Raw genomic sequence first — 23,650 nt, forward strand, 5'->3', positions numbered from 1 at the left:
GAGCGGAGCTAGTTCTCCCAGCGGCCGCAGGACTCCGCAGCGGCGCCACTGGGCCTGGCTGGCTGACAAGGGCTTGCGAGCGAGAGTATGGTCAGCTTTTCACTGCAGTGTGGTGGCCACCCTGTCGCTCGTCGCCCGCAACGCGCGGCGCTTGTTCGAACCGAGTTAAAGTTGAAACAGTGCTTGCTCAACCGCCGATTTCTCACAGTGTTCAAGCGACGAAGGCCCGACACGTTTTCTGGGTTATCCACGTTGCTGCCGACAGAAATTCCTAATCCGTGCAGACTAGTCGACTCAAAATGAAGGAGAAGGTGCCCAGCAAGAGCAAGGAGGGCAGGACTCCGTTGAGGAGCGACGAGAAGAAGAAGGTGCTGCGGAGGAAATACGACAAGCTCAAGGGCGAGTCACTCGAGGAGCAGTTCCAGAACATTGTCGAAACCAGCCGTTCAGATACCGTCAGCAAAATCATCATGAACAAGATCAAGGAGTCGCAGTCTCCCCAAGTCTTACGAGTCAAGTTGGAGCCAGCGAGCTGTTGCACTCCAGTAAGACCAAGCTTTGCCAAAGACTTCGACGTCGCTCCATCACCCATGACACCCCCCGTCCCCAAGAGGATGCGATTTTCGAAGGACATGGAGGATGCACCATCGCCTGAGGGTATGGGTACAACTTTACCCTCACCACCACCACCTCTGAAAACAGAAACTCTTTTCATCAAGGATGATTCAGGAGAAGTAGAAGGGGAGACAACTTTTTTTGATGCGCAAGACACTAGCATAATTGATAGTGGAAATGGACTCAATCTGGATGGTTTAATATATGAAATCTTTGTCAATCATCCTGACTGTCCGGAAGATAAAGAAAAAGATCCCCTAACATGCGCTACTCCTGAGAAGGATTCGGAGGCTACTGAAGCAGATATCATCAATGAACCTGACCTCCTTGACACCTCCAACAAATCACCAACCTCTGAAGCTGAAGGTGTCACCGTGAGTACAGATTCAGCCATTTCGTCTCTTCAAACCCAAGCTACTGAAGTTGCCTCTTCCGGTACCCAGTCAGCAGTAAGTAGTCCTACCACCATCAATACAGATGCAGCCATTTCAACCCTGCAGGACAAAGCTACTGAAGTGAGCTCTGATATCTACCGTGCTGATACCCAGCCAGCAGTAAGTCCCTCCACCGTCAGTGTAGATCCAGCCGTTTCATCCCCTCAGAACAAAGCCACCGAAGTGAACTCTGAAATCTACCGTGCTCATACCCTGCCAGCAGTAAGTCCTACCATCAGCACAGATCTGGCCATTTCATCCCTTCCAAACAAAGTTACTGAAGTGAACCATGAAAACGTCCCTATGGACACCGAAGCAGCAGTGAGTTGTCATGAGGAATCTGGTAACAAGGACACAACTCCAAAAATATATCAAGATGTCCCCTCCTTGGCTAAAACCTCAACTGCTTCTCAAGCTCCTTATAATGATAAAATTTCTGATAAAGGACATCTTCTTCCAGCGGTTCTTCCAATTCTTAACATTTCTGCTGATGTTATGTCTTCGTCATCTCATGGCAGCCTTTTGGAAGTGTTCCTTAATGAAGAGGGTTTTCATGAAGATTTTTCATTGTCTGATTCCCAAATCTTAGACATTGATGCTCAATGTGATCTTGTTAATGCTACTAGTTTACAACCATCAGCAGATCCAATTTCAAAGGGCCCTCAGAGTGAAGGTAGTCAAGTTCACAAATCAAAAAGTTTGCCTGTTGTGCCTGCACCAACAGAAAACCCCAGCGTGGTGCTTTCAAAGCCTGCCCTGGACCTTGATTTTTCTGTGCCTCAAGCTCCTCACTTGGATTGGATGCAGAAAGCTGCTGAAAGCCGTCAGCGTCTACGCTCCATAACTCAAGAAATATCAAGACTGAAGTGAGTTGGTTTTCCCCATAAGATAAGATAATTTTATAAGAATCTATGAAATGAATTGCCTTTGTATATTTTTTCTACTTCCAGTGCCATGGTGCTTCGAGCTAGAAGAACACTTTGGCCAAGACCACAACAGGATGTAGAGCGACAGCCTGCTTCAACCTCAGCAACAGGCAGTTCTCGCATCCAGCCAGTTACATCGCAGATCCGTTTCCAACCTCCTCATGTTTCTGATTTGTGTGATGATCCAGAGTGGAACATTAGTTAAGACAACAAATAATGTAGAGCTTAGGAAGGGACAGAAAACTAATGATTTTATATAAAGAATCCATTCTTCCTTAAGTGTTTTCTATTTGATTAATATATACAATACAATGATAAAAATTTGAATCTTAAAGTTCGAAGTCATCCCTCTGTAAAAAAATCAAAACAGGGCATCTTGTTGCTAACTTTATAATTGATAATATAATTGTTTCTTCCAATGACTTCAAGTGTATACATACCAATTCATTATACTCCAAGACGTGTTTCCTGATGGCTGAAGAGTCTACCCAAGTCACAAAATCTTCCAAATTCCTAAAAGTTATAAAAGATAGAAATAGATAATATAGCAATCAGTTATTTAGAAAGTTAAAGTAAAAAATGCAATTGAAATAATGAATTTGATCGCACCTTGTCACTAAAAATGCTGGATCTTTGACAAGCTCCGGACCAACACGAACATGTCCCTGTTCAATTAATTTAACAGCCATCCTTATTGATTCTGACATCTTGTTGCGAACCATAACAACTGGAAGGCGTCTCCTGCAGAAGCTGGATGCAGTAACCTTGTCACATAGAGAGAGATCCCACTTTGTAGGGATTAAGCCCATTAAAAACCTGGAAAATAAAAGAAACTATGAGAGAGTTCGAGTTGTAGTGGATTTGACGCAACATGAACTGGTACTGTCACTCACAATTTCTCTAACACCTTGGCACTAGTTTCAATTCGGAAAGGATCCTTGGGGTCTAAAGCTGTCAGTTTCCTTACAAGCTCTCTTATGTGCCGGGATATTTTATTGTACCTGAAAGCAAAAACTATGTTTTGACAAGAACCTATTCGCATAACATCAGTTCTCAATGGTCAACTCACTTGGTGTAATCTTCTCGCTTCTGAATGCAATACTTTTTCAACACCTTCACTTCATTGAGGTTTTTGTCCGCTTCCCATGATATAAAATCAACCTTCTTGAGCAATTTTTGCTCATGAAATTTAAGTTTACGCACCATGTTTCTGAGAGGTTATGAGCCAAAGTTAGTGGTGGGGTAAGAAACAAAACAAAGTCAGTTAGCGATGTTCAACTTCAAAGCTTTCTCATCAATAAAATCTATTGCTTTCAATAAGCGAGGTATAAAGATATCCCTAAACACAATTTTTTTAAGCCGTTTGAAGAAGAAACACATGAAGCTTTTAAACACCACACGACGAATTGTTCATATTTCAAATGTTGGCAAGAGTAGAGTTTTCCAGAAAAATCGAAAGCAGTTTCGAGAGCGGTACTCGTTTCATTTCGGTGCTAGGCGTGTTTAGGCAATTTTAACGTTTAAGAACGCATTTTTAACTTACACTTCCAGCTTCTTTGCTGGCGTTTTGTGGGCCGCTTTCCGCTACGGCCCTACTTACTTTCGTGTGTCATTGTCACATTTTGGATAAACATGAGTGTCACTAAAATGGAAGAGGTAGGTTGTGATTACACCCCAAGTTACTCCCATTGTTTGCATGAACGTTGGGACATTGCACATTCATTCAATTGATAAGATTCAAACGTCGTGTTTCATGTGGTTGTGAATTGCTTAGTGCATTTCTTTCCTCTGATGTATGAGTTTTTTTGTACTGTTTCATTTGTTCCGGCAATGCCTATTTCATCTAGCCTTGTGTGTTCTCTCTGGTTCTTTGTAAATGTCATCGTATCAATGATGACATTTAATTGCACTGTTTTCTGATATATGTGATGATTTTGATTGCAGCTGCGTCTTGATGCAGAAGAACTGAAGCAATTGCTTTCGAAGGCCACTAGGCAGCGAGTCAAAGACGCTTTGTCTCTGGACTTGCGTAAACTTGAGACTGAAATTATTCGTATCCAAGAACAGATCTCCAAGGAGAATGAGGAAAGCAAAGCTGGCTCTTCTACCCAAACCTCCATTGTTGCCAGTGGTGCAAGGTGTTATGATGTGAAAATTACAAACTATGGTGAGTTTCCATTTTCTCTTAACACCTGTACCTGAAAACATAAATGGATTTTTTTACCTGCAAAATTTTATTTTTTTTCAGCTTGGGATCAGTCTGAAAAATTTGTAAAAATATTTGTTACCCTTAAGAATATTCACACAATCCCAGCAGAAAATGTCACTTGTGATTTCAAAAACAGGTAAGAAAGGTTTGGTGGTGATACAAAAGAGTTTTGCCAACAAGTGAACTTATACATGTTGTCCCTCTATGGTTTATAGATCCATGGAACTCCGTGTCAATGCTTTGGAAAATCGCAACCATCACCTTCCAATTGTGAACTTGTTGGAAGAAATCAATGTTGAAAAGAGCTACTTTAAAGTTAAAAATGGTTTGTAAATTTTGTGTTGTGTGGTATGAATGAACTTATCTTGTGCCAATCTTTTACGCACAATCTTTCTTTCTTTTTTGCAGATAATGTGATAGTGTACTTGGCCAAATCTAAAGTTGGTGAATCATGGTCTCATTTAACTGGTGGTGAGAAGAAAGTAACGGAGAAGAAGCCGCCTCCAAAGTACGAACCTTCAGATGATCCTTCCTCCAGCATCATGGGATTGTTGAAGCAAATGTATGATGATGGTGATGATGAAATGAAGAGAACAATTGCCAAGGCCTGGGCTTCAAACCAGGATCAGAAATCCACCGTGAATGAGATGCCTCGTCTCTAAGTCAACATAAATGTAAGCTTTTGACCATTTCTGTTCTTTGTTTTCCTCTGTGCATGAAAAGTATCAAATCTTTTTTTTTTCTGTTCCTCAAACTGATACAATGTTTGATATTCTGTTATTGATTGTAATGCATAAAACATTTTCTATTTAGAATGGTTTTATTTTTACCAATACTTGGCAGAATAAAAACTGCAAAGATAATTTGGTTTCTTTATGTCAATTTTGGGACTTGAGCCAGATTATTTACATAATCTTAAATAGAAGTTTGCTGTATAGGAGGTAGTGATCTGGCCATGTGTATTCTGTGGTTCTCAACTAATACAGTATTGTGTCCCATATTAGATATATCGGAACTGAAAAGGATGAATAAATGACTGGCACACGAAGTGCTGCATAATACATTTATTTAGTAACCTTTTTTTTTTGTTTATTTATGCTTATTTCAGGGTTTCTATTGGTACCCACACACACAAGGAATTTATTTTAATGTTGTAAATATGTTTGTCATGGATTCCATGTTACAATCACTTTACCTACAGACGAAAGACAGCTGATAGAGAGATGGTGCCAGCAGGGCCTAGGTTGGCCGATACAGGCTCAAAGAATTATGTACACGTAAATTATAGGCCAAAAGTAAGCCCACAGGTACTAACCAAAGTCTCTAACATTTTCAACATGTGATTAAAATTTTAGAAGTAAAACAAATAATTTTTCAAGCTTTTTTGTACAGCTATACATTTAGCATGTCATTAAGACCATTCACGTAGTTCTGATTGCACCTTTCTCCAGTTCATATTGCTTAGCATTTTGCGAGTGTGCAATCTGCCACCCAACTATCATGTTACTTACCAATTTATAACTTACTTAAAGAATGCATATTTGTAAGACTTTCAACTCAGTTCACCACAACTAATCTAATAAATGGGCCAGACGTCTCGCCCATTCATCCAAATCACAGATGCCAACCATTCTGAATCTTAATACAATACCATGAAAGTATGACTTGATCTTATTGTTAAGAAATATTATATCACACATGAAATAATAAGAATTTAATATAAGAAAAATATACAAACTGGAGAGGGAAAGCAATGCAGACCAATTGATGGGCACAAAAGGAAAAAAGATGATTGAAACAAAGTCTAGTGAGTAATGGCAATTTCACATCTATATGGAATATCGTCAATATTATACACAAATGTATGTACAGATTAATGGATGACTAAGCCATTTGGTGGCTGAACATTACAAAAACTTAAATGAAATTACCAGCACCAATAAGCAATTACATTAGCAGCAATAACTTGACAACTGGTGGACCACCAAGAAACATAATGCCGTAACTGAGGTGGTAAACTGAAGGGAAGTTCGATAGTAGAATTACTTTTTCACACTATATTGGAACAATCAATCTAGAAGAAAAATTAGGACATTCTTATCACATGGACTACGTAACATTCTCAGTGTTACATATTTGTACAGCTTCAGAGCCATTTGAAGACTCAAGTACATCAAACCCAAAATGCACGAGCTATCTTAAAATTATATTCATATTTACACACTCGATTGAATATGTGGCATTTAAAGAGGTTTTTCTGCTACAGATATTAGGAAAGGTCATAATAATATGTATAATTATGTACAACTTTGGTGTTTATCACAGAGCTGGAGATGAACTCTATAATACCATAGAGATGAATGACAAAACAAGGGAGAAACAAACATAAAACTACTCCTTCTTTAGCACTTACAACTTTGGCCCAAAATTTTTAATTTTTTTTGTTTAATGAGTGTTAGCTTTTTCTCATTCCATTGCAAATTAATACAAACAATCACAAAAGAGAAAATAGAAACATTGAATAATAATAATTTGTGCTTTACATAGTATCTAACTCTCCACAAATCATACTCAATGTAATTAGCCTGCGTATACCACACTGTATTGTCTCAAAACATGTATGAGATTACTACCTCCTGCATCTAGGAAGGAGCACTGAAGCACCAACAAAATGTAAAAATGCTTTGCATTGGGAAGTACAAAATAATCTCAACCAATATTATTTAAGGACTTTTCAAACATATAATTTAAGAAAATCTAACGCTATAATATGGTACTAGAATATTTTTCCAGGAGAAGAAAATCAATTTTGTGTGAAATTTGGCAGGTGTCATCTTGAAACATCTGACATTCCTGCATTATATTATCAGCACCACATCAGCAAAGTTAGCTCTGGAGGAGTAAACCAACGTACAGTATTGTGTTTCTCCTATTCTTATCTAAATCACTATACATACCAGTAAACACATTTGAAAAAAAAAAAATCAAAGGTGAGGTTCACAAGCTTTAACTGTATTACTAATATGATATCTCAAATGTGTATTAGCACCAAATCAACAATGTTTGGTTGTATTCCTTACATACTGTACATTTTAAACATCATAAGCACAAATATTTTTCCTCTACTAAAAGCCATTTTTCATTGAAATTGGAAGTTTCTTAATTTTAAAATGTGCAATTTTGTTCAAGGTTGTGCCATTACCAGTATAATTTGGTTCTGATATAATATTTAATTTTCTGTTGTTCTGATAACAGAATTTTGGTCTTCTTAGAAAGGCTCTCAATTGTATTGAGTGGCAATGACTAAAAATGCCCCCTTAGTATTCTTTTTGTGGCTTGGTTTGAAACGTGATTGACTAACTGACAGGAACACACAGAATTATGGTGCATTTGGTCTAGAAGAGAAGTGCGAGTAAGCATACACAAAGCACTCTGATTTACATGGTTTATCTAAGAATGGCATATGTTTTCATGAAGCGAAATTCTAAGGATTAAGTTTGAGTCCCTGTGAGACACACTCTGGATAAACATATACACTCAATGTGACTAGATGAGTCGTATCTGTGTGTTGATCTGTACAAAATATTTATTTGAGCTTTCCTTCAGGATTACTGAAAAATATTTTCTTCTTTACACATTGCAGTGGAAAGTTCCAACAGAATAATTAAGATACAATAATAGCTGGCTATGGCACATAAGAATTTCTGGAACTCTAGCATACCAAAACACAAACTTTGGAAAATTGAGTTTTGTACAATTACTTTGGTTTACTCTTTGATATCACACTTCCTAATAACATGTAAGTGGTATAGAAAATATATGATATTGAATACTGTAAAGAGAATATATAACTTTCTGATACAGCCGCCTATATTACGATACGGCCACTATACGATGGATTTCAACCATCGGAAACAAACATCTAGACATTATTCGAGTAAGAAAGAAAGAAAAGAAAAAAATAGTATTTACGAAACCAAACTTTTTTTATGATTGGGTTAATGGACAGGCAAAGTTCTGGAACCGATAATACACAGTATGAAATGAAATAAAATGACCACAACCTTTTTTTTTTTTGTTAAGATTCTGATTGTATTTGCCTGTTTGCTACACCTAAACAAAATTTGGCGCCAGCACTTCGCTTTCCCCAGATCCAGCGGAGGAGGCGTCACCCCGTGAACATTGTCTCGATGACCGTGGGACGCGAGCGAGCAGTTCCTGGGCTGTGGCTTACCTACTTGCCTCTCGGAGCGAGGGGCGGTAAGACAGAACAACGAAACAACGCGAGCGAGCGAGAGCGAGACAGGACAGGAATGGACCCACAGCATCTACACTGCTACGCTTCCGGCACACGCCAGACAAGCCAGCGCTGCCCGCTTTGGCGACTTGGACCCGCAACAAGAAAAGAAAATAGAAAAGTTTAACAGAAACAAGAGGGAAGCCTTGAGACGCGAAGCCGCGTCACGCAGTCACGCCGCAGCCAGAGACTTGATTCCTTCACTGGACACCCCGCCGAGAGCAACCCGACACGAACGGAGGCACGCCGTCTGCACGCAGCGCGGTGACGCAGGGCCGCCGCCGTGGCACTTCCCCGGTCCACCGTGAGGATGGTGAGGGGCCGCGAGGCGGCTCAATTCGTGGTCTTGGAGGCGAGGAAGGACCCCGACGGCTGGTGGGGGGTGGGCGACGAGGAGCAGGACCTGCTGAGCTGGCGGTACGGGTCCACGAGGAGGCTGCTGCTGCCGCTGCTGCCCGAGGGCCCGGCCCCGATGCCTCCCCCGGCGCCGCCGCCCCCGACGCCCGGCACGCCCAGCCCGCCCTTGCTGCTGGAGTTGGGGGTGGTGGCGGCGGCGGGCGAGCCCGAGCCGCTGGGGCAGTTGCTGGCGCATCCGCTGGCGGGGGGCTCGGGCGACGGCGTGGGGCAGCGGCGGTCCACCGGCGCCACCATGCCGCTCAGCACGTGGAGCGGGATGCGGTACAGCCGGAACGGGCGCGCCTCTGGCGACGACGCTGCGGGGCGGAGAGAAACAGAAATACCGTCAGACAAGTCAAGTCAGATCGACTCCTGACTCCCTGAGCGCCTGCCAACGGAGGGATAGGCAACGCGCATCACGCGGGAGCGCAGCCCACCTCGGGCTGCCTACCTTCATTATTGCTATTGCTACTCATGGCTGGACCGCAAATGATCGTTTGCCATTTCGGGCCGTTATTTGAACATGAGGGTGCCATTCGGAGAGCACCACGTCAAAGGCATTTTGTCGCCATAGTTACACCGCGGCGCCAGGTAGACCACCCTTCCGGCATGTCACAGGGAGGACGTGCAAAACAAGACCAACCACTCTGTGACTGGTTCGCGCCCAGCAGTGCATCAGTGAGCGCGCGGCTGGCGCGCGGCCCACAGTGTAGCGACGGTTCATCTATCTGCCACAGCCGACTCTCGACTCCAACTTCTCGGGCGCCTCGCGCTACTCACTGTGCGGGGAGGCGGGCGGCGACATGGTGTCCCTGTTGTCCTTGTGGTCCACGTGCAGGCACTCGGTGCGGTTGGGGAAGAACTCTGGGGCCGTGGTCGCGAAGAAGATGTCATTCTAGAACGAACGAAGACAGCGTTAGCGTCACTGCACCGGTACTGGCTTCGTATGAACGCAGACTGCAACATGTCGTACTTTGGATGTTATCAGAGCCAACTTGGGCATGACCATGGTTTGCACCAGGTTGCCGTTGATGACGAGACGGATTTCCATCGAGTCCTGCGTGAAGGCTATGATGTAGGGGAAGGCGCACACTGTAAAAGACATAAAGCAACGTCACACGCGAACAAGCCAGCAAGCCACGCAAAGAAATACAGACGACGGCGCGTGGACTTACCTATCGCACAAGGCACCGAGTTCCAGTGGAAGTCGAATTCGGTGGTCGTCCTGGCCTCTGAGAGCTTCTGGAAGTGGCAGGTGTCTGGCAGAGGGGACAAAGAGGCGGTTCAAAAGCCAACTCCAAACGGAGAAAACGGGAAAACCTTCATAAAGTGCGGCCCTTACGATTGTAGCAGAGCAGCAGCTCGGGCTCCTCATCCTCGTACAGGTCGACGGCGGCCACCAGGTGCGACCTGGACCCCTCGACGGCGTGCAGCTTGACAACCTCGCCGGACCGCTCGCCCACCAGGTCGAACTGGTGGCGGTACCCGACGCAGATGTAGTTGTCGGCGCCGCCCGCGGAGCCGCCCAGCGTCGAGTCCACCAGGGTGATGAGGGTCGGCGACTCGGCCACCGTGATGTCCTGCGCAACGTGGCCGTCAGCATGGCGTCAGCGCACGCACAGGGGGCCAGGGAAGCGGCCAAAATTCTAGACGCGTTATGAGCTCCAGAGTCGTGAAACAGGACTCGAACCGAACGTATAACCCCACCAATGGATTCCTCTCTCGGAGAGCAATCCATTGGTGGGGTCACACGTTTGGTTCGAGTCCCATTTAGCGACTCTGGAGCTCAAAACGCGTCTATAGAATTTTGGCCGCCGCCACCGGTCCTCAGGCCCAGTGTGCGCCGGCCCTCCACCGTCGCACTCACCCTGAGGTTCTGGAAGCCCTCCACGGTGTCCGTGTCCGAGGCCGGGCACCAGGCCGTCCAGGCGGCCGAGTGGCGCCACTGCATCACGAGCAGCTTGTTCTTGATGGCCACGACGACGCGCAGGTGCGAGCCGCCGGGCCGCGACACGGCGTAGAGGTGGCAGCCGCGCGTGCGCTCCAGGCGGTGCTCCTTGATCTCGCTGCGGCCCAGCGGCAGCTGCAGCGGCGGCGCCGCGCCCTGCTCGCCTTGCTCGAAGTCCGACAGCCGGAACACGTGCATCAGCTTGTTGTCCCGGCCTGGCGGAGGCGAGGCGGAGGCGAGGCGTTCCCATTAGAAAACCACCGCGGGGACGCCCCGTGATTGCGACAGAAACGCAGCGACGATTACGTACCCATCTTGTCCGTGCGGAAGAGCAGGATGCCGTGCGCCTCCACGACGTGCAGCTGCCGCACGATGACCGTCTTGTCCATGATGGTGCGCTGGGACAGCCCATCTGGAACAGGCGAGGGCAGCGACAAAACCCGCGCAAGCTGCACGCCTGTCTGATACTAGGAACCTGGTTAAACGTTCTAGTACTCAGCAGAATCCTAGTTGCTGAGACTAGACTTTTTGACAGTGCGATGCCCGCGCGGAGGCCTCGGCTGGCGCTCGTGCATTAATGAGTACGGACGATACTCGGGATCGAGCCCCAGGGTGCTGACCCGGCCGGGCCGGCCGCTCGTCGAACACCCTTAGACCCTCATGGCGAATGCACGGTGCGCGGACGCGCGGCCGCACGGCCTACCTGGTCCGCCGGAGTGCTCGTCGTTGTTGACGATGTAGACGCCCTGCTCCGTGGCGACGACGAGGCGGGAGTCGCCCCACGAGTCGCCGCACACCACCTCCTGGCTGAAGTCCGGGTAGAAGCACATGGGCTCCCAGGGCGCGCGCTTGAACAGCCCGGAAGTGGCCAGCGAGGTGGGGGCGTCGCCGCGCTCGATGGTGTCCACTTTTAGCCCCTGGCCGAAGCGGACGAACTCCACCTGAACACGCCAGTGACACGTCACGCATCGCTAGCCTCACGCGGGGCGGCGGCCGGGCGGCGGGTGGCGGGCGCGCCACCCCAGGGGACAGGGGTGTCCACTGTACGGCGCCCGGGCCGCGAAAAAACAAAACAAAAACGGGCGAGCCGCCGCGCCGAAATAGCCTCTCGCCTCGCCACTTTCCAGGCAATGGCCGTCGCCCGGGACTCGACGCGGCTTTGTCCAGGGCCTGGAGCGGCCTGGAGCCAGGTCCGGCATCTCTCCAGAAGCGGCTGCCCCCGACAAGTCAAATCGCCGTTGCGGACCCTCGGCGCGCTCGGGCGACGTGCCCCGCCCCGCCCCCGGCCGGGCCTTGTGCACGCCAGGCGCACGCCGCGGGGCCTCGATACAAATGGGGGCGGGGCGGGCCCGGTTCTTGCCCCGCACCTAGCGCCCCGCGGCCCAGCGCTGTCAAAGCGCGCGGAGGTCGCCGCGAGGTCGGCCGCCCCGGTGCTCGAGCCGGTGCTCGAGCCGCGGCACCACTAGGCGCCACTAGGCGCCACTACGCTCCGCGAGCACAAAGCGGCGCGGGATGGAGAGCGGCGATTTGGCGGTCGCACCGGAGCACCCCCCCCCTCCCCCTCCCGCCCTGCCACGGCGCGCAACAAAATTCATTATTTCGGAGGAAGCCGCGCTCATCAATCCGAAGCCGCCTTCGCAGCGCGCAGCATCGCCAAGCTTGCGCGGCGGGGAAGGCGGAGATACTTTTGGAAGAAAACAAAGCGGGCGGCAAAGTTGGCGGAGCGAGGCGAACCTGTCGGGTCTCCTCCTTGCGGCGCGACGACGCGGACCCGCTGACGCCTCGGGGGGCGTCGGGCAGCACGTCCGAGAAGGCACGCCGGTTCAGCATCGTCTGCACAGAGAGAGGGCGAGTGTCAAGACTCGGGTTCGGCGGTTCAACGCCCCGTCGGCGGCCGTTTTGTTCCACTGGGCGCCACCGGGCGTACCGTGCGGCCGTCGGGCATGTGCTCCGAGTGCAGGTCCTTGATGAGCATGTCCAGCGTGCGCTCCCGCTTCTGCGCGAACGTGGGCGTGTTGAAGGCGGCCTTCTCGCCGTTGATCACTGCGGGGCAGAGGCGAAGTTAGTCGGAGCAGGGAAAGAAAAGGGGTCAAGATTAGGAGAAATAGAGAGTACAATGTTGGGACGACACTCGAGCCGAAAGTTGAGGCCCGATAAGGCCGTAATTACCCAACGTAGCAACGCGAAGCAACCAGTTTTGTCTGAGCGAGATAGCGCTGCACGACTCATGCACCCAGCGGCTGGCGGGCCGGCCCCTCCGGCTGGGTGCACCAGTCGGGTGCACCACTCGCGGGCCTTGGACTGAACGCGTTGCGAGGCTAGAAAGGCCTCCCAACTCCCAGGCGAGCGAGCACGTGCGGGCAATCTCAGCTGACTCATGCCACGGCAGGTCTCCCTCCCTCTTGCACTCCCGGGAATGCACCGTATGGGTACGAGGTGCGAGAGAGATAGCCGGGCGGCCGCATTGCGTGGAATCACTCGGTCGGGCGACAAGGCGGCAAGGAGGCGAGCCCACTTACTTTTCACGAGGAGAAACTCCCGAAACTCGTCGTCGTTGGTGAAGACGGGCGGGCAGGGCAGCGACGGCCCGAACAGCGGCACCGACTCCTCGGAGTAGACGGCCAGCCTCCAGGCGTCGGCCTCGGCGTCGTGGGTCACGAGCGCGAACACGTCTGGGGCGCGGTAAGGAACGGCACAGAAAGGGAGAGAAAGAGAGTGCGCGACCTTCGACGCGCCCGAGGCCGTCCCGACCTTTTACCGCTCATCTCATTGAGCCCCGGCCCGCGCCTCGCCCCCACCCCACCCCCGCCCCAGACATCAAAGAGTGCACGGTCTCGATCCCGCGGCATGAAAAGGATACGAGTAAACTGGGACTTGATGAAGGACGGGTTGAAGGTGCCCATCTGCGAGGGCCCGCCGTCCAGGAACACGATGTTGACGATGTCGTTGCCGATATGTCGCTTCCGCTCCACCTGCGACCAGCACCCTCGCATTAGACGGGGCTTGCACCACCCGAAGAACGCCGCGACGCCGCCGAGAACTCGTCGTGACATACCTGCTGACGGTTGTCCTTGGAGTAGGGCAGCATGGTGGAGACGTGGAACATGATCTCGTGCCCTTCGTAGATTGTGTACACCGAGTGCTTGCCCGTCATGTCGCCTGGCCGGGGGAAAAGAAAAGGAGTGACAGTGACGCGAAACGACGATTAATGGCCTTCATTAGCGGCCAGGGCGGCCACCACAATCAATTGGCGGGCAAGGTCGCGGCAAGGTCCGCTGGCTGGACGTGCCTGGACGGGGCTGGACGTGGCGGGACGGCCCACCGGCTGGCTGGGCTAGCTGGGCTGGCGGCCATTCGCTATTTACTGACACGCCTGTCTATGGCTAACGCCATTAGTTTCCTGAGGCCACAGCACAACACCACGGCACCGCACCGCGCCACCGTGCGCCACCACGGCGGAGCGCAGCAGCCAGGCGCAGGGGCGTGCCTCGCTCGGTGCGCCGCTACGCCCACGCCTCGCCACGCCTCGCCACGCCACACCTCGCCACGCCACACCTCGCCACGTGTGCCGCGGCGCACCGCATGTCAATGGGCGATGACGGGCTGCCGTAGACACGCGAGGCGGCCAACGCAGCGGGGAACAACAACAAGCCAGCAGCAGCAACACCAACCAACAACAACAAGAGCCGTACCTTTGACGTCGAGGCCCCCGCGGTACTTCTTCCAGCCCTTCAGCTTCACCTCGTCCCCCAGCAGCTTGACGAAGCGGTGGAACTCGGGGCTGCCCTCCTCTGCGAGCCGGAAAGAATGGGATAAACAAACAGTAATCAAGTCTGCCTTTCTTTGGCGTGTCGGGGGTGCGCCTGCTTTGCTCGCTTTGCTCACCGTTGCTGAACATCTCGTCGTCCGTCACCTGCTGGGGCTTGGTGTACAGCACGCCGAACTTGAAGTTGACGGAGCCCTCCTGCTCCTCCAGCAACAAAAGGTCCTGGCAAACACACACACACGCGCGCGCGTTAGTTGGCCTGCAGGACGTTGACCCGCGCGCACGGCCGGACAGCCGCCGCAGTGGGGCCACCTTCGCCTGCTTCGCCCCGGCGCGCGTCGAGCCCCCAGCACCCCCAGGTGGACTCGGCTTCACTTTTCCTCCCGGAGTGTTGGCAATGCCGAGTGGCTGGCCTGCAGCGCCGCGCCGCCGCGTGCCTGGAGAAGCCTGGAGGCGCCTGGAGGCAGCCTCACATCCCACGCGCCTACACGCGCCGCGCAGCCGGCCTTGTTTTGCTGCAGCGCCGCACGCCGCCAGAGAAAAAGAATATCAAAGGGAAACAAATCCGGAGGGCAGATTGGCTTACCTTCTGTATTTCCGGCGCGAAGATTTCCTTTGGTCCCTTCTCCATCTTCTCCACGTTGGGGAAGTTGCTGCGGAAAGAGAGATAAAAAGGGAAATCAGGTCGATACCTTATGCATGCCTCAGACACGCCGCGCGACACGGCCGTGCCCCTTGGGGCTCCAGCGGGGCCTCCAGGCCGACCCCCAGCCTCCAGCCAGCCTCCAGCGAGCCTCCAGGACCATCATTACCCGGCACCTGTGCAGACTTGGCGAGGCAACCGTTATTGATGGACAAACAGACTTTGGCTGTGAGCCACGTGAGGCGGACTGGGGCCAAAGACCCTCCCCGCTCTCCCTGCGAGTGTGTGTGTGCGTGTAAATGTGATCGCCGGAGAGCGTCGGCAGGGAGGCGGGGGGTGGCTCGGCAGCTCGGCACACTGGGCGGCTCGCCAAAGCGGTTGTCATTCTTTCGCAGAGACGCGGGGCGGGGCGGGGCGAGGTGGGGTGGGACGGCCCCGCCAGGGTGCACCTCCACCTCACCCTCACTGCGAGCGGGGCCAACACGGCCAACGCGGCCACCGCTGCGCTCCGCACACTCCAGCAACCCTTTCGTTCCATTTTGTTGTTTTGGGGGTGATTAAAGAGTGGAGAGAGGGCGGGCCGGCTGGGTGCATCCCAGATAGGCCCCACTTTGCGCCTCCGCCCCGACGGCCGCGATGGCGAGGCGGTCTTGGAGGTCGTGGAGGTCGTAGTCGCGGAGGGCGCGCGGTCGTGGAAGACGGTCTTGGAGCACTCAGAGAAATGAAAAGTGGAACACACCGTTATGGCTACCCCAGGCTGTATTTTGTCGTTACGCGAACACCATAATTCCAGTCCAACTTGGTGGCCTAACCACAAAATCCAGCCCGGCTGGTAACTGTTGCCTCCTACTTTTCTTTATTTCTCTGGGAGTGCGGGGTCGTGAGGTGTGCGGGCCGCGGCGCCGTGGGCTTGGGGCCCCGAGGGGGCGTGGCGGAGGCCCCGCCGCCCCGCCGATCGCCTGACGCGTCCCCGGCACGCCGGTGTAGGCACGGGGTGCCATCCCATCCCATCGGCCCATGGGCCACTCGGGCTCCAAGACCTCCAAAATAGACACATCTCCCTCCGCACCGGGCTCACGAAAAATTAAGGCCTCGTGTGTGCGTGGGCCTGGGGGCGGCGTTGTGTGGGCAGCGAGTACAGTGGCGTACAGTAGGTCCCGGGGGAAGGGGGGGGGGTAGCGCGCAGCCTCGGCGCCAACGGCAGCCACTCCACCTGATCGGAAAGTAACCGGCCCTCGAGGACCTGGGCCCGGCCGGTCGCGCTGCAGTCCAAAAGTGAAGCGGTGGACTCGATTCGACCCGACCCTTCCGCGATAGACATGACAGACATGTCTGCGGCCGTTTGGCGGCCACGGTAACACCGCCACTGCGACCACGCCTCCCCGGCGACGCCCCGCCAGTCGCAGCTCGAGTACCGGTTGCCGCCAATCTGAGTCCGAAAATAAATACCCGCTCTTGTCGTAGGACAAGTTGGCCGCGGGCAATCGAGTATTTTTTGTGTTCTCGTCTCGTCTGATTAATGCGGAGAATGCAAAGCAAGTGTTCGTGGGAAGGAGGGCCTCCGGCAGTGAGTCAGCAGCCAGCCGCGCGTTGCCGGTCAGCTCTACGCAGTTTTGAAACCGAGTTTGGAAATGGCCCCGAGGAATGAGAATCGTGAGACGCATTTTCTTATCTTCCGTTCGCGTTACAGAGCGAGTTTTCCGGTGTAGCGCGTATAGTGTGTCAATCAGAGTTGCAGCAACGTGACGAGTGGTTCTCGTGGTGTCTGACTGCACTGGACACTAGGTGTGTAAGTACAGAGAGCACTTAAATGTGTACTCAACTTGCACACACTTGGATTTTCGGTGTGGTGCCCCCCTGCGAGCTCCGGCCGCCCCGTCCCGTGTGTGGGAGCCCAGCGGGGCGACGCGCCAGGGCCGCCAGGGCCGCCAGGGCCGCCAGGGCCGCCAGGTTCACTGACCTATTTCCGTCCCGCGACGCCTCCCTCTTGGAGACCGAGGCGCGCCAAGGCGCCTTCAGGCAACGACCCTCAAATCACGACCGCGATCGCTGATGAGCCGAAAAAAAACTTTATCTTATCGGGCCGTAGTACGGCACACGGCACTCGCGCCCATTTACTGCACCTTGCAGGTCGCCCCGGATGGCGCCACCCGTGTTGCCAAGGATAGGAGGTCCTGACGGCCGACCCTGGAGGAGGCCCCGCCCCGCCCCGCCCCGCCCCGCCCCGCCCCGCCCGCCACGCCAGCGAATTAAGGCTGGCACACCCGGCTAATGAACGCTCGCAAAATTTGGCCGGTCCGCTATAACACGCGGCACGCAGCAAGATGCAGTCCTAGCCCCTCCCGCCCCTTCCGTCCTACTTAGGTCCGCTTCCTGCCCCCTCCCTCCCTCCTCCCCCCGCCAGCCTACACTTTGCAAATGAAGTAAGTAATTTAAGGGAGCCCCGCAGGGAGGCGCCACTGCTGCATTGGGGACGAAAGTGGACCAAGGGGGTGCGGCGCGGTGCGGCGCGGTGCGGCGCGGGCGGGGGGAGTTGAACCCGCGGCGCAGGCATGGCGCAGGCCTCCTGCCTGGGATGCCTGCTCTATTTTTCCCGGGTATAAATCCTCGTTATTTACAGCAGTGCCGGCGGGCACGGCGTATAAAGGAGATGCAGCCCGGGCCGCCTTTCTCCTCCCCGACGTCCCGATGTCCGCGCGGCGAGGTTCGCAGTGTAGCTCCTTCGCCGGAACTTCGCCCTGCGACCGGAAGTTAACGAATCCCGCCGGCCGGAAGGGCAGAAAGGGCGGAACGGGCGGGGAATAATTGATCCGCTCTTCCGCTTGGAAGCGATTCAGCGCAGTTGAGGTTGAAATTCCGGGAGGTTAGCGGTGCGGTCCCGGTCCGGTGTGGTTGGCCGGAGGTGTGCCTGGGTGAACTCAGGCGGCGTGCGTTTCGCGGTGTGGCCGCGGTGTGAGGGGAGGGTGGGGCGGTTCGTAACGGAAACTCCACTTTTCACCCTCTTCTCACTCAAGGCCATTAAACTGCACCGGTCTCGGCCGTGTCCTTCAGGAGCTCTCATTGAATGGGCATTTAAGAACTGCTGCAACCTCCCTTGGCACGGTAGACGGTGTGGGCACGCTGTGGGGGCGCGGGCAGGGGGCACGGCCTGGAGTCCGAAACATGGCATACGGCCACAGCGCTGGAAACAACAGCGGTACTCACCTTAATATCTGCTTGACAGTCATTGGCTTGTTGGGCGTGTGTGGCACGGAGATCTTCTGGGCGCCCTGCGGACGGAGAGAGTATTCAAATCAGTCGCCAGAAGCACAGAGTGGTTATCCCTTCGGCACACCCCCCGCCCCGGGAAATAGAGCGAGAAACGATGTCGGCCCGGAGGCGAGCCCAGAGGCGACCACTAAGTCCCGCCATAAGGCGCACATGAGGTCGCTGGCGTCGCTGGCGTCGCTCAGCGGGCGATAACATTTGGAAGCTGCGGCGGGGCGGGGCGGGGCGGGGCGGGGCGGGGCGGGGCGGGGCGGGGTCGGCCCAAAGTGCTCCGAAGCCGCAACAAGTAGTGCGAGAGCAACGACGCACCCACTCCGCCATGCCAAAGACCCCCGCGCAGTTGGAGAGTCTTTCGCAGCGTCGGCGCCACATACACGCACACAAGCAATTTTGTTTCGAAAGGAATACATGGCAGTGTGGTGCCCTTTCGCGCTATTGCCGCGGCCGGCCCGCTCCACTCCACGGAAGCCCACGGCGTAGGGGCACTCTATCAGTCTCTGTACACAAGAGGCGGTGGGCTATCTCTGGGGCGGGGTGGGGGCGGGGAGGCCTTGCCGCCGACCGGTGCTTATTTGAGTACCGGACGGTGCCGGTCCATTCTCCCCAAACGACTCGCCGGCGCGGGACGTGGTACGTGCTGCACCGCTCCGAGGTAGCCATGTGGAAGGTGCTCGCCCTGTCGGTGCTGTCGGCGGCCGCCCTGGTCGACGGCGCCCTGCTCGGCCCCCGGCCCGCCGCCCTCCCCGCCGCCCTGCGCGGCCCCTCCGTCAGCACGGACACGTTCGAGCAGAAGCTGGACCACTTCAGCCCGTCGGACCGCAGGACGTGGAAGCAGGTAGGGCCGTGCCTCGCAGTGGACCAGGCCGGCTGTTTAGGTGGGATCTGTTTGAGCTCTGCAGACCAAAATAGGACCAGCACTGCCAGTGGAATGCCCTTTCGAGCGACGACTCTGTTGGCACTGCCATGGGTTTGAAACGAGTCCTGTTCGAGGACTGCAGAGCTCAAAAAGTCCTCGCCTTCACTGTGAGTCTGCCGAGCTCTGCCCGCCTTCAACAACTCCCCTTCCGTCCCCGCAGCGCTACGTGTCGTGGGTCGGGGCGAACGCGGCGGACGGGCCTGCCTTCATCCTGCTGAGCGGCCAGGAGCCCATCCACAGCCAGATGCAGCTCATGAACAGCTTCGCCGCCAAGATCGGCGACAGCCTCCAGGGCCGCAGTTTCCACCTGGAGCACCGCTTCTACGGCGAGAGCCGGCCCACCGGGTGAGTCGCCTCGCCTCGCCTCGTCACAGTCGCCGCGCTGACGGATGGGGCACCGCGCCGCGCCGCGTCGTCCCGGCCCAGCCCCATCTGTTGTGTCCTAATGGGGCTCCGTTTGTTCCAGGGACTTGAAGCTGGAAAGCTTGCGGTACCTCAGCCAGGACCAGGCGGTCGCCGACATCGCCTACTTCATCGCCTACCTGAGGAAGCAGGCGCTCATCCCGGAGCAGTCCAAGGTTGGTTGGTGCGCCGCCCCGCCAGGGCCCCGCGGCAATGACAGTCATCATCGCGCACACTGTAACACTCGCTGACACTCCCTGGCTCGCAGGTCGTGCTGTACGGCGGCGCCTACGCCGGCAACCTGGCCACCTGGGCCCGCCTCAAGTACCCCCACCTCGTCCACGCGGCCGTCGCCTCCAGCGCGCCGCTGCTCGCCAAAGTCGACTTCCCTGGTACGCCCAGTCGCACGGCGCGCACAGCTCGCTGTTGTACAGTTCGTTATTTTAGCGGTTTTTTTCGTTTTGCGTGCGTCCAGAGTACATCGACGAGGTGATGAAGAAGCTGGAGCAGTACGGTGACAAGCAGTGCGCCGACGTGGTCCGCGACGTGGTGGACTACGTGGACGCGGAGAGCAAGACGTCGGCGGGGATCCAAGGGCTCGTCGACACCTTCAAGTAAGCGCCGTGCTGTGGAAGTCTCGGCTCGCTCCCCGTTTTGGTTCGCCTGCTCTAAACAACCGGCCTCGCTCGACAGACTCTGCAAACCGTTCGGCGACAAGCCCTGGGACGTGGACATGCTGTTCAACCGCATCGCCACCGTCCCCGCCAGCACCGTGAGCTCCATCAACGTGGACCCCAACTACGACATCGTCGGCGAGGTCTGCCACCTCCTGCGCGAGGGCACGACGCCCAAGTCCAAGGCCGAGCGGCTGGCGGAGGCGGGCGGCTTCGGCATGTCCGACGACAAGCTGTGCGAGACCATCAGCTACGCGGACAGCATCGCCGGCGCGCAGAAGGAGAACTGGGGCGAGGCCGTGGACCAGGACGGCGACCAGATCTACGGTAAGGGCGGCGCCGGGCAGCGCTCGAAGCGACTCGGTGGACCGAAGCGCGGCCAGGCGGCGGGGCGCCGGAAACGGGTTGTCACGGCGACGTGTCATGTTCCAGACCGGCCCTCGCTGTACCAGTCGTGCACGGAGCAGGGGGTCTTCACCACGCTGGCGCACTGGAAGGGCCACTACCCGCTGGAACTGTCGCTGCAGAAGTGCCAGGACGTCTTCGGCCCGGAGTGAGTACACTTTCACATTCCCCCGGCCCGCGCCGGCCAGGCTGTAAACAAGCATGGGGCTGGCCAATACTGCGGGCCGGGGTCCTGCAGGGCCTGCACACAGTGGACGCACGGGGGATTGTTTTGATGAAGCAAGGGCGGGCAGACGCTTGGAACGGCCTCGGGCAAGGCCTCGGGTCTCCCAGCGGATCAAGTGGGCGGCAGGCCGCCGGCAGCGCGGTGCGCGCGTGTGTGTAGTGTGTGAGTTTACTCAGGAAAATGGTCGATATGCCTCAAGGGAAGGAAGGCGGGCGGTTCTCCCTTACTCGGCGCGTCGGGCCGTATGGTGTTTTTGCCTTTTCTAAACCGCCCCCGCTGCGGCCCCGGCGGTCCCTAGCCTCGCCGCGGGCGCGCTGCCCGCCGCCGCCATGCGAGCGCCGCCGCGCCCCCTGCGGCGAGGCTAGGCCGGGCTAGGCGGCCAGCTGATTGGCGCAATTGAAGGCATCGGCGGGGCTGACGGGGAGGGTCCCGGGACGGTCGCGGGGACGGCCGCGGGGACGGTCTCGGCGGCCAAGTTGCGCGGGTCGGTCCAAGTGGTGCTAAGTGGCGGCAGCGGGCAAGGCGGGCAAGGCGGGCAAGGCGGGCAAGCGCCTCCCCGGGGCGGGCAGGACAATCAGGCCGTGGCGCGCCGTGGCGGCGTCAAACTTTTTAAACGCGGGAAGGCAACGCCCTGGCCCGGGCCGTGGCCCAGGGCCTGACCGAACAAACACCGAGGTTAACCGCCTCCCCCCTGTGTCTCTGTGCCGCCAGCTTCGACAAGCAGCTCCTGGAGAAGGCAGTGCGCCGCACCAACCAGGAGTTCGGCGGCAACGCGCCCGACGTCCGCCGCGTGGTGTTCGTGCGCGGCGAGATCGACCCCTACAACGTGCTCGGTGTCCGGGACGACCTGGAGGACATGGAGCCCGTCATCACCATCGCCGGTAAGGACTCCCAGGCCGCAAAGCAGCAAGGCAGTGCCAAGGCAGCAAAGCACCGCGGCGCACGCTAACCCATGCCGTCGTTCGCCGTTCCAGGAATGGCCGCCTGCGCCGACGTCCACGCCGCCAGCCGCCAGGACACGCAGGCCGTCACGGAGGCACGCACCCTCATCACGCAGCAGCTCACCAAGTTCCTCGCCATGACAGACTGATTATAATCTCTCCTCTTGACCAAACATGCTCTCTCTTTTTATACTCGTTTTGTCTTTATTTCGCGCACGGTACTGTACGCCCCAAAATCACTTTCGGGCCGGCCTCCTCAAATTTACATGGGAATCCCGTTCCCTCGAGCAGCTCCTCTTCCGCGTGGCTGCGCCTGTGAGGCGATGCATGCATGCGGGGCCCCATGCGGGGTGCGGGGGCCACCGCGGGGAGGCGGGGAAGTACTTTTGGTCCCGGGGGTACCCAGGCGGAAAAAATACCATGCATATAAGATGGCTCCCACTAGGTGTCCTCACTTCGTATCATGAGAAAAAGGGGGAAAAGGAAAGAAAAACAGAGGGCCTCTCCGGGATTTGAACCCGGGACCTCCTGCACCCAAAGCAGGAATCATACCCCTAGACCAAGAGGCCACACATGTTTTGCACCGGCTCTCGGACATAATTCAGTCGTCTTTTGTGGGTCTGTACAGTAGGCAATGAATTTGAGCGTCGGAAAAAAGTCGGGCCCCTCCGGGATTTGAACCCGGGACCTCCTGCACCCAAAGCAGGAATCATACCCCTAGACCAAGAGGCCACACATGTTCTGCATCGGCTCTCGGACATAATTCAGTCGTCTTGTGTGGGTCTGTACAGTAGGCAATGAATTTGAGCGTCGGAAAAAAGTCGGGCCCCTCCGGGATTTGAACCCGGGACCTCCTGCACCCAAAGCAGGAATCATACCCCTAGACCAAGAGGCCACTCGACTACCCTCCACATCCGGCGCGTTGTTTAACCGAGGCGGGAGCTCGTCCTGTTTTATCTGTCCTGCGTGACCGTCCTTATCAAACCAAACGACACGGCACGGCGCACGAAACGGGGAACGGGGACGGTGGCGCGGAGGCCGTTCGGCGGCGCGCCAACGCGAACGCGGGTCCTCTCAAAGTGGAGTGTACTGTATCACTCTTGCTTTCTGTGCCGCCCCCGGCCGCCCCCGGCCGCCCCCGCGTCCGCCCTCTGTGGAACGCGCAGAGCGGGGCGAGTGTGGAGAGCGTCGCTCCCGGCCGAAATGGCGCGCAGGCGGACATTGAGGAACACAATCCGGATGCTGTCCTTTGGCTGCCTTTGGCTGTCGCGCGCAGGCGGCGCGGGCCAGGTGACGGAAGGACCTGCGGCCTCCCCCTCCCCGCCCTCAAGGCCGCCGGCGGGGCGTGGCGGGGCGTGGCGGGGCGTGGCGGGGCGCGTGGCGGGGCGTGGCGTGGCGGGCCTCATCGCCCCATCGCTACGCCCGCTACGCACTACGCAAACCGCCGGCTGCTGGCTTCTGCCTGTCCGCCCGTGTTTACCAACTCACGGCCCGCCCTGCAGAGCACTGCAAAGTCCCGCCTCCGCCCGCGCGCTCCGGGGCGGCAGGGCGGCATCGCCGCGGACAAGTCGACAACGACGCTGCG

General features: G+C 55.3%; 5 protein-coding genes and 3 non-coding genes across 11 annotated transcripts in view; 3 read left to right on the forward strand and 5 right to left on the reverse strand.

Moving 5' to 3' along the window:
- Positions 1-53: 53 nt before the first annotated feature.
- On the forward strand, positions 54-2,397 carry LOC117641730. 2 transcript variants are annotated; one of them, XM_034379309.1, is made up of 3 exons: positions 54-989; positions 1,116-1,915; positions 2,000-2,397. In XM_034379309.1, exons 1-3 carry the CDS (start codon positions 300-302, stop codon positions 2,178-2,180), a joined length of 1,671 nt encoding a protein of 556 aa, XP_034235200.1. In that variant the 5' UTR covers positions 54-299; the 3' UTR covers positions 2,181-2,397. The 2 variants fall into 2 exon arrangements, with proteins under 2 accessions (XP_034235200.1, XP_034235199.1); XM_034379308.1 differs by having other exon boundaries at positions 96-1,915.
- On the reverse strand, positions 2,233-3,382 carry LOC117641735 (U3 small nucleolar ribonucleoprotein protein IMP3). Its single transcript, XM_034379314.1, has 5 exons — positions 3,045-3,382; positions 2,869-2,976; positions 2,585-2,791; positions 2,416-2,488; positions 2,233-2,325 (listed from the first exon to the last, which is right to left on the reverse strand). Exons 1-5 carry the CDS (start codon positions 3,179-3,181, stop codon positions 2,305-2,307), a joined length of 546 nt encoding a protein of 181 aa, XP_034235205.1. The 5' UTR covers positions 3,182-3,382; the 3' UTR covers positions 2,233-2,304.
- A 60-nt stretch (positions 3,383-3,442) lies between these two features.
- Positions 3,443-5,251, forward strand: LOC117641734 (calcyclin-binding protein). Its single transcript, XM_034379312.1, has 5 exons — positions 3,443-3,631; positions 3,920-4,142; positions 4,224-4,320; positions 4,400-4,509; positions 4,593-5,251. The coding sequence occupies exons 1-5, from the start codon at positions 3,608-3,610 to the stop codon at positions 4,844-4,846; spliced, it is 708 nt and encodes a 235-aa protein (XP_034235203.1). The 5' UTR covers positions 3,443-3,607; the 3' UTR covers positions 4,847-5,251.
- A 4-nt stretch (positions 5,252-5,255) lies between these two features.
- The window catches only part of LOC117641729 (GTPase-activating Rap/Ran-GAP domain-like protein 3), a 54,922-nt gene continuing 36,527 nt past the window's right edge, over positions 5,256-23,650 (reverse strand). For all 3 annotated transcript variants that reach the window (XM_034379305.1, XM_034379307.1, XM_034379306.1), the window contains 17 exons: positions 18,439-18,503; positions 15,178-15,244; positions 14,711-14,813; positions 14,518-14,616; positions 13,881-13,984; positions 13,686-13,797; positions 13,345-13,497; positions 12,753-12,868; positions 12,560-12,658; positions 11,529-11,766; positions 11,136-11,234; positions 10,745-11,040; positions 10,220-10,457; positions 10,053-10,136; positions 9,851-9,969; positions 9,658-9,772; positions 5,256-9,194 (listed from right to left, as the gene is read on the reverse strand). In XM_034379305.1, coding sequence (XP_034235196.1) covers positions 8,815-9,194; positions 9,658-9,772; positions 9,851-9,969; positions 10,053-10,136; positions 10,220-10,457; positions 10,745-11,040; positions 11,136-11,234; positions 11,529-11,766; positions 12,560-12,658; positions 12,753-12,868; positions 13,345-13,497; positions 13,686-13,797; positions 13,881-13,984; positions 14,518-14,616; positions 14,711-14,813; positions 15,178-15,244; positions 18,439-18,503 — 2,487 coding nt within the window. In that variant the 3' untranslated portion in view covers positions 5,256-8,814. The remainder of the gene's footprint in view (positions 9,195-9,657; positions 9,773-9,850; positions 9,970-10,052; positions 10,137-10,219; positions 10,458-10,744; positions 11,041-11,135; positions 11,235-11,528; positions 11,767-12,559; positions 12,659-12,752; positions 12,869-13,344; positions 13,498-13,685; positions 13,798-13,880; positions 13,985-14,517; positions 14,617-14,710; positions 14,814-15,177; positions 15,245-18,438; positions 18,504-23,650) is intronic.
- LOC117641733 (putative serine protease K12H4.7) lies at positions 19,136-22,257 on the forward strand. Its single transcript, XM_034379311.1, has 9 exons — positions 19,136-19,336; positions 19,578-19,762; positions 19,884-19,995; positions 20,088-20,211; positions 20,295-20,433; positions 20,513-20,820; positions 20,926-21,046; positions 21,836-22,005; positions 22,099-22,257. Exons 1-9 carry the CDS (start codon positions 19,160-19,162, stop codon positions 22,212-22,214), a joined length of 1,452 nt encoding a protein of 483 aa, XP_034235202.1. The 5' UTR covers positions 19,136-19,159; the 3' UTR covers positions 22,215-22,257.
- On the reverse strand, positions 22,563-22,634 carry Trnap-ugg. Its single transcript has one exon. It is a non-coding gene; the product is annotated as a tRNA-Pro (tRNA).
- Trnap-ugg lies at positions 22,726-22,797 on the reverse strand. The gene has a single exon. It is a non-coding gene; the product is annotated as a tRNA-Pro (tRNA).
- On the reverse strand, positions 22,889-22,960 carry Trnap-ugg. Its single transcript has one exon. It is a non-coding gene; the product is annotated as a tRNA-Pro (tRNA).

Source organism: Thrips palmi, unplaced genomic scaffold, assembly GCF_012932325.1.
Source record: "Thrips palmi isolate BJ-2018 unplaced genomic scaffold, TpBJ-2018v1 HiC_scaffold_15, whole genome shotgun sequence".
Classification (NCBI taxonomy): domain Eukaryota; kingdom Metazoa; phylum Arthropoda; class Insecta; order Thysanoptera; family Thripidae; genus Thrips; species Thrips palmi.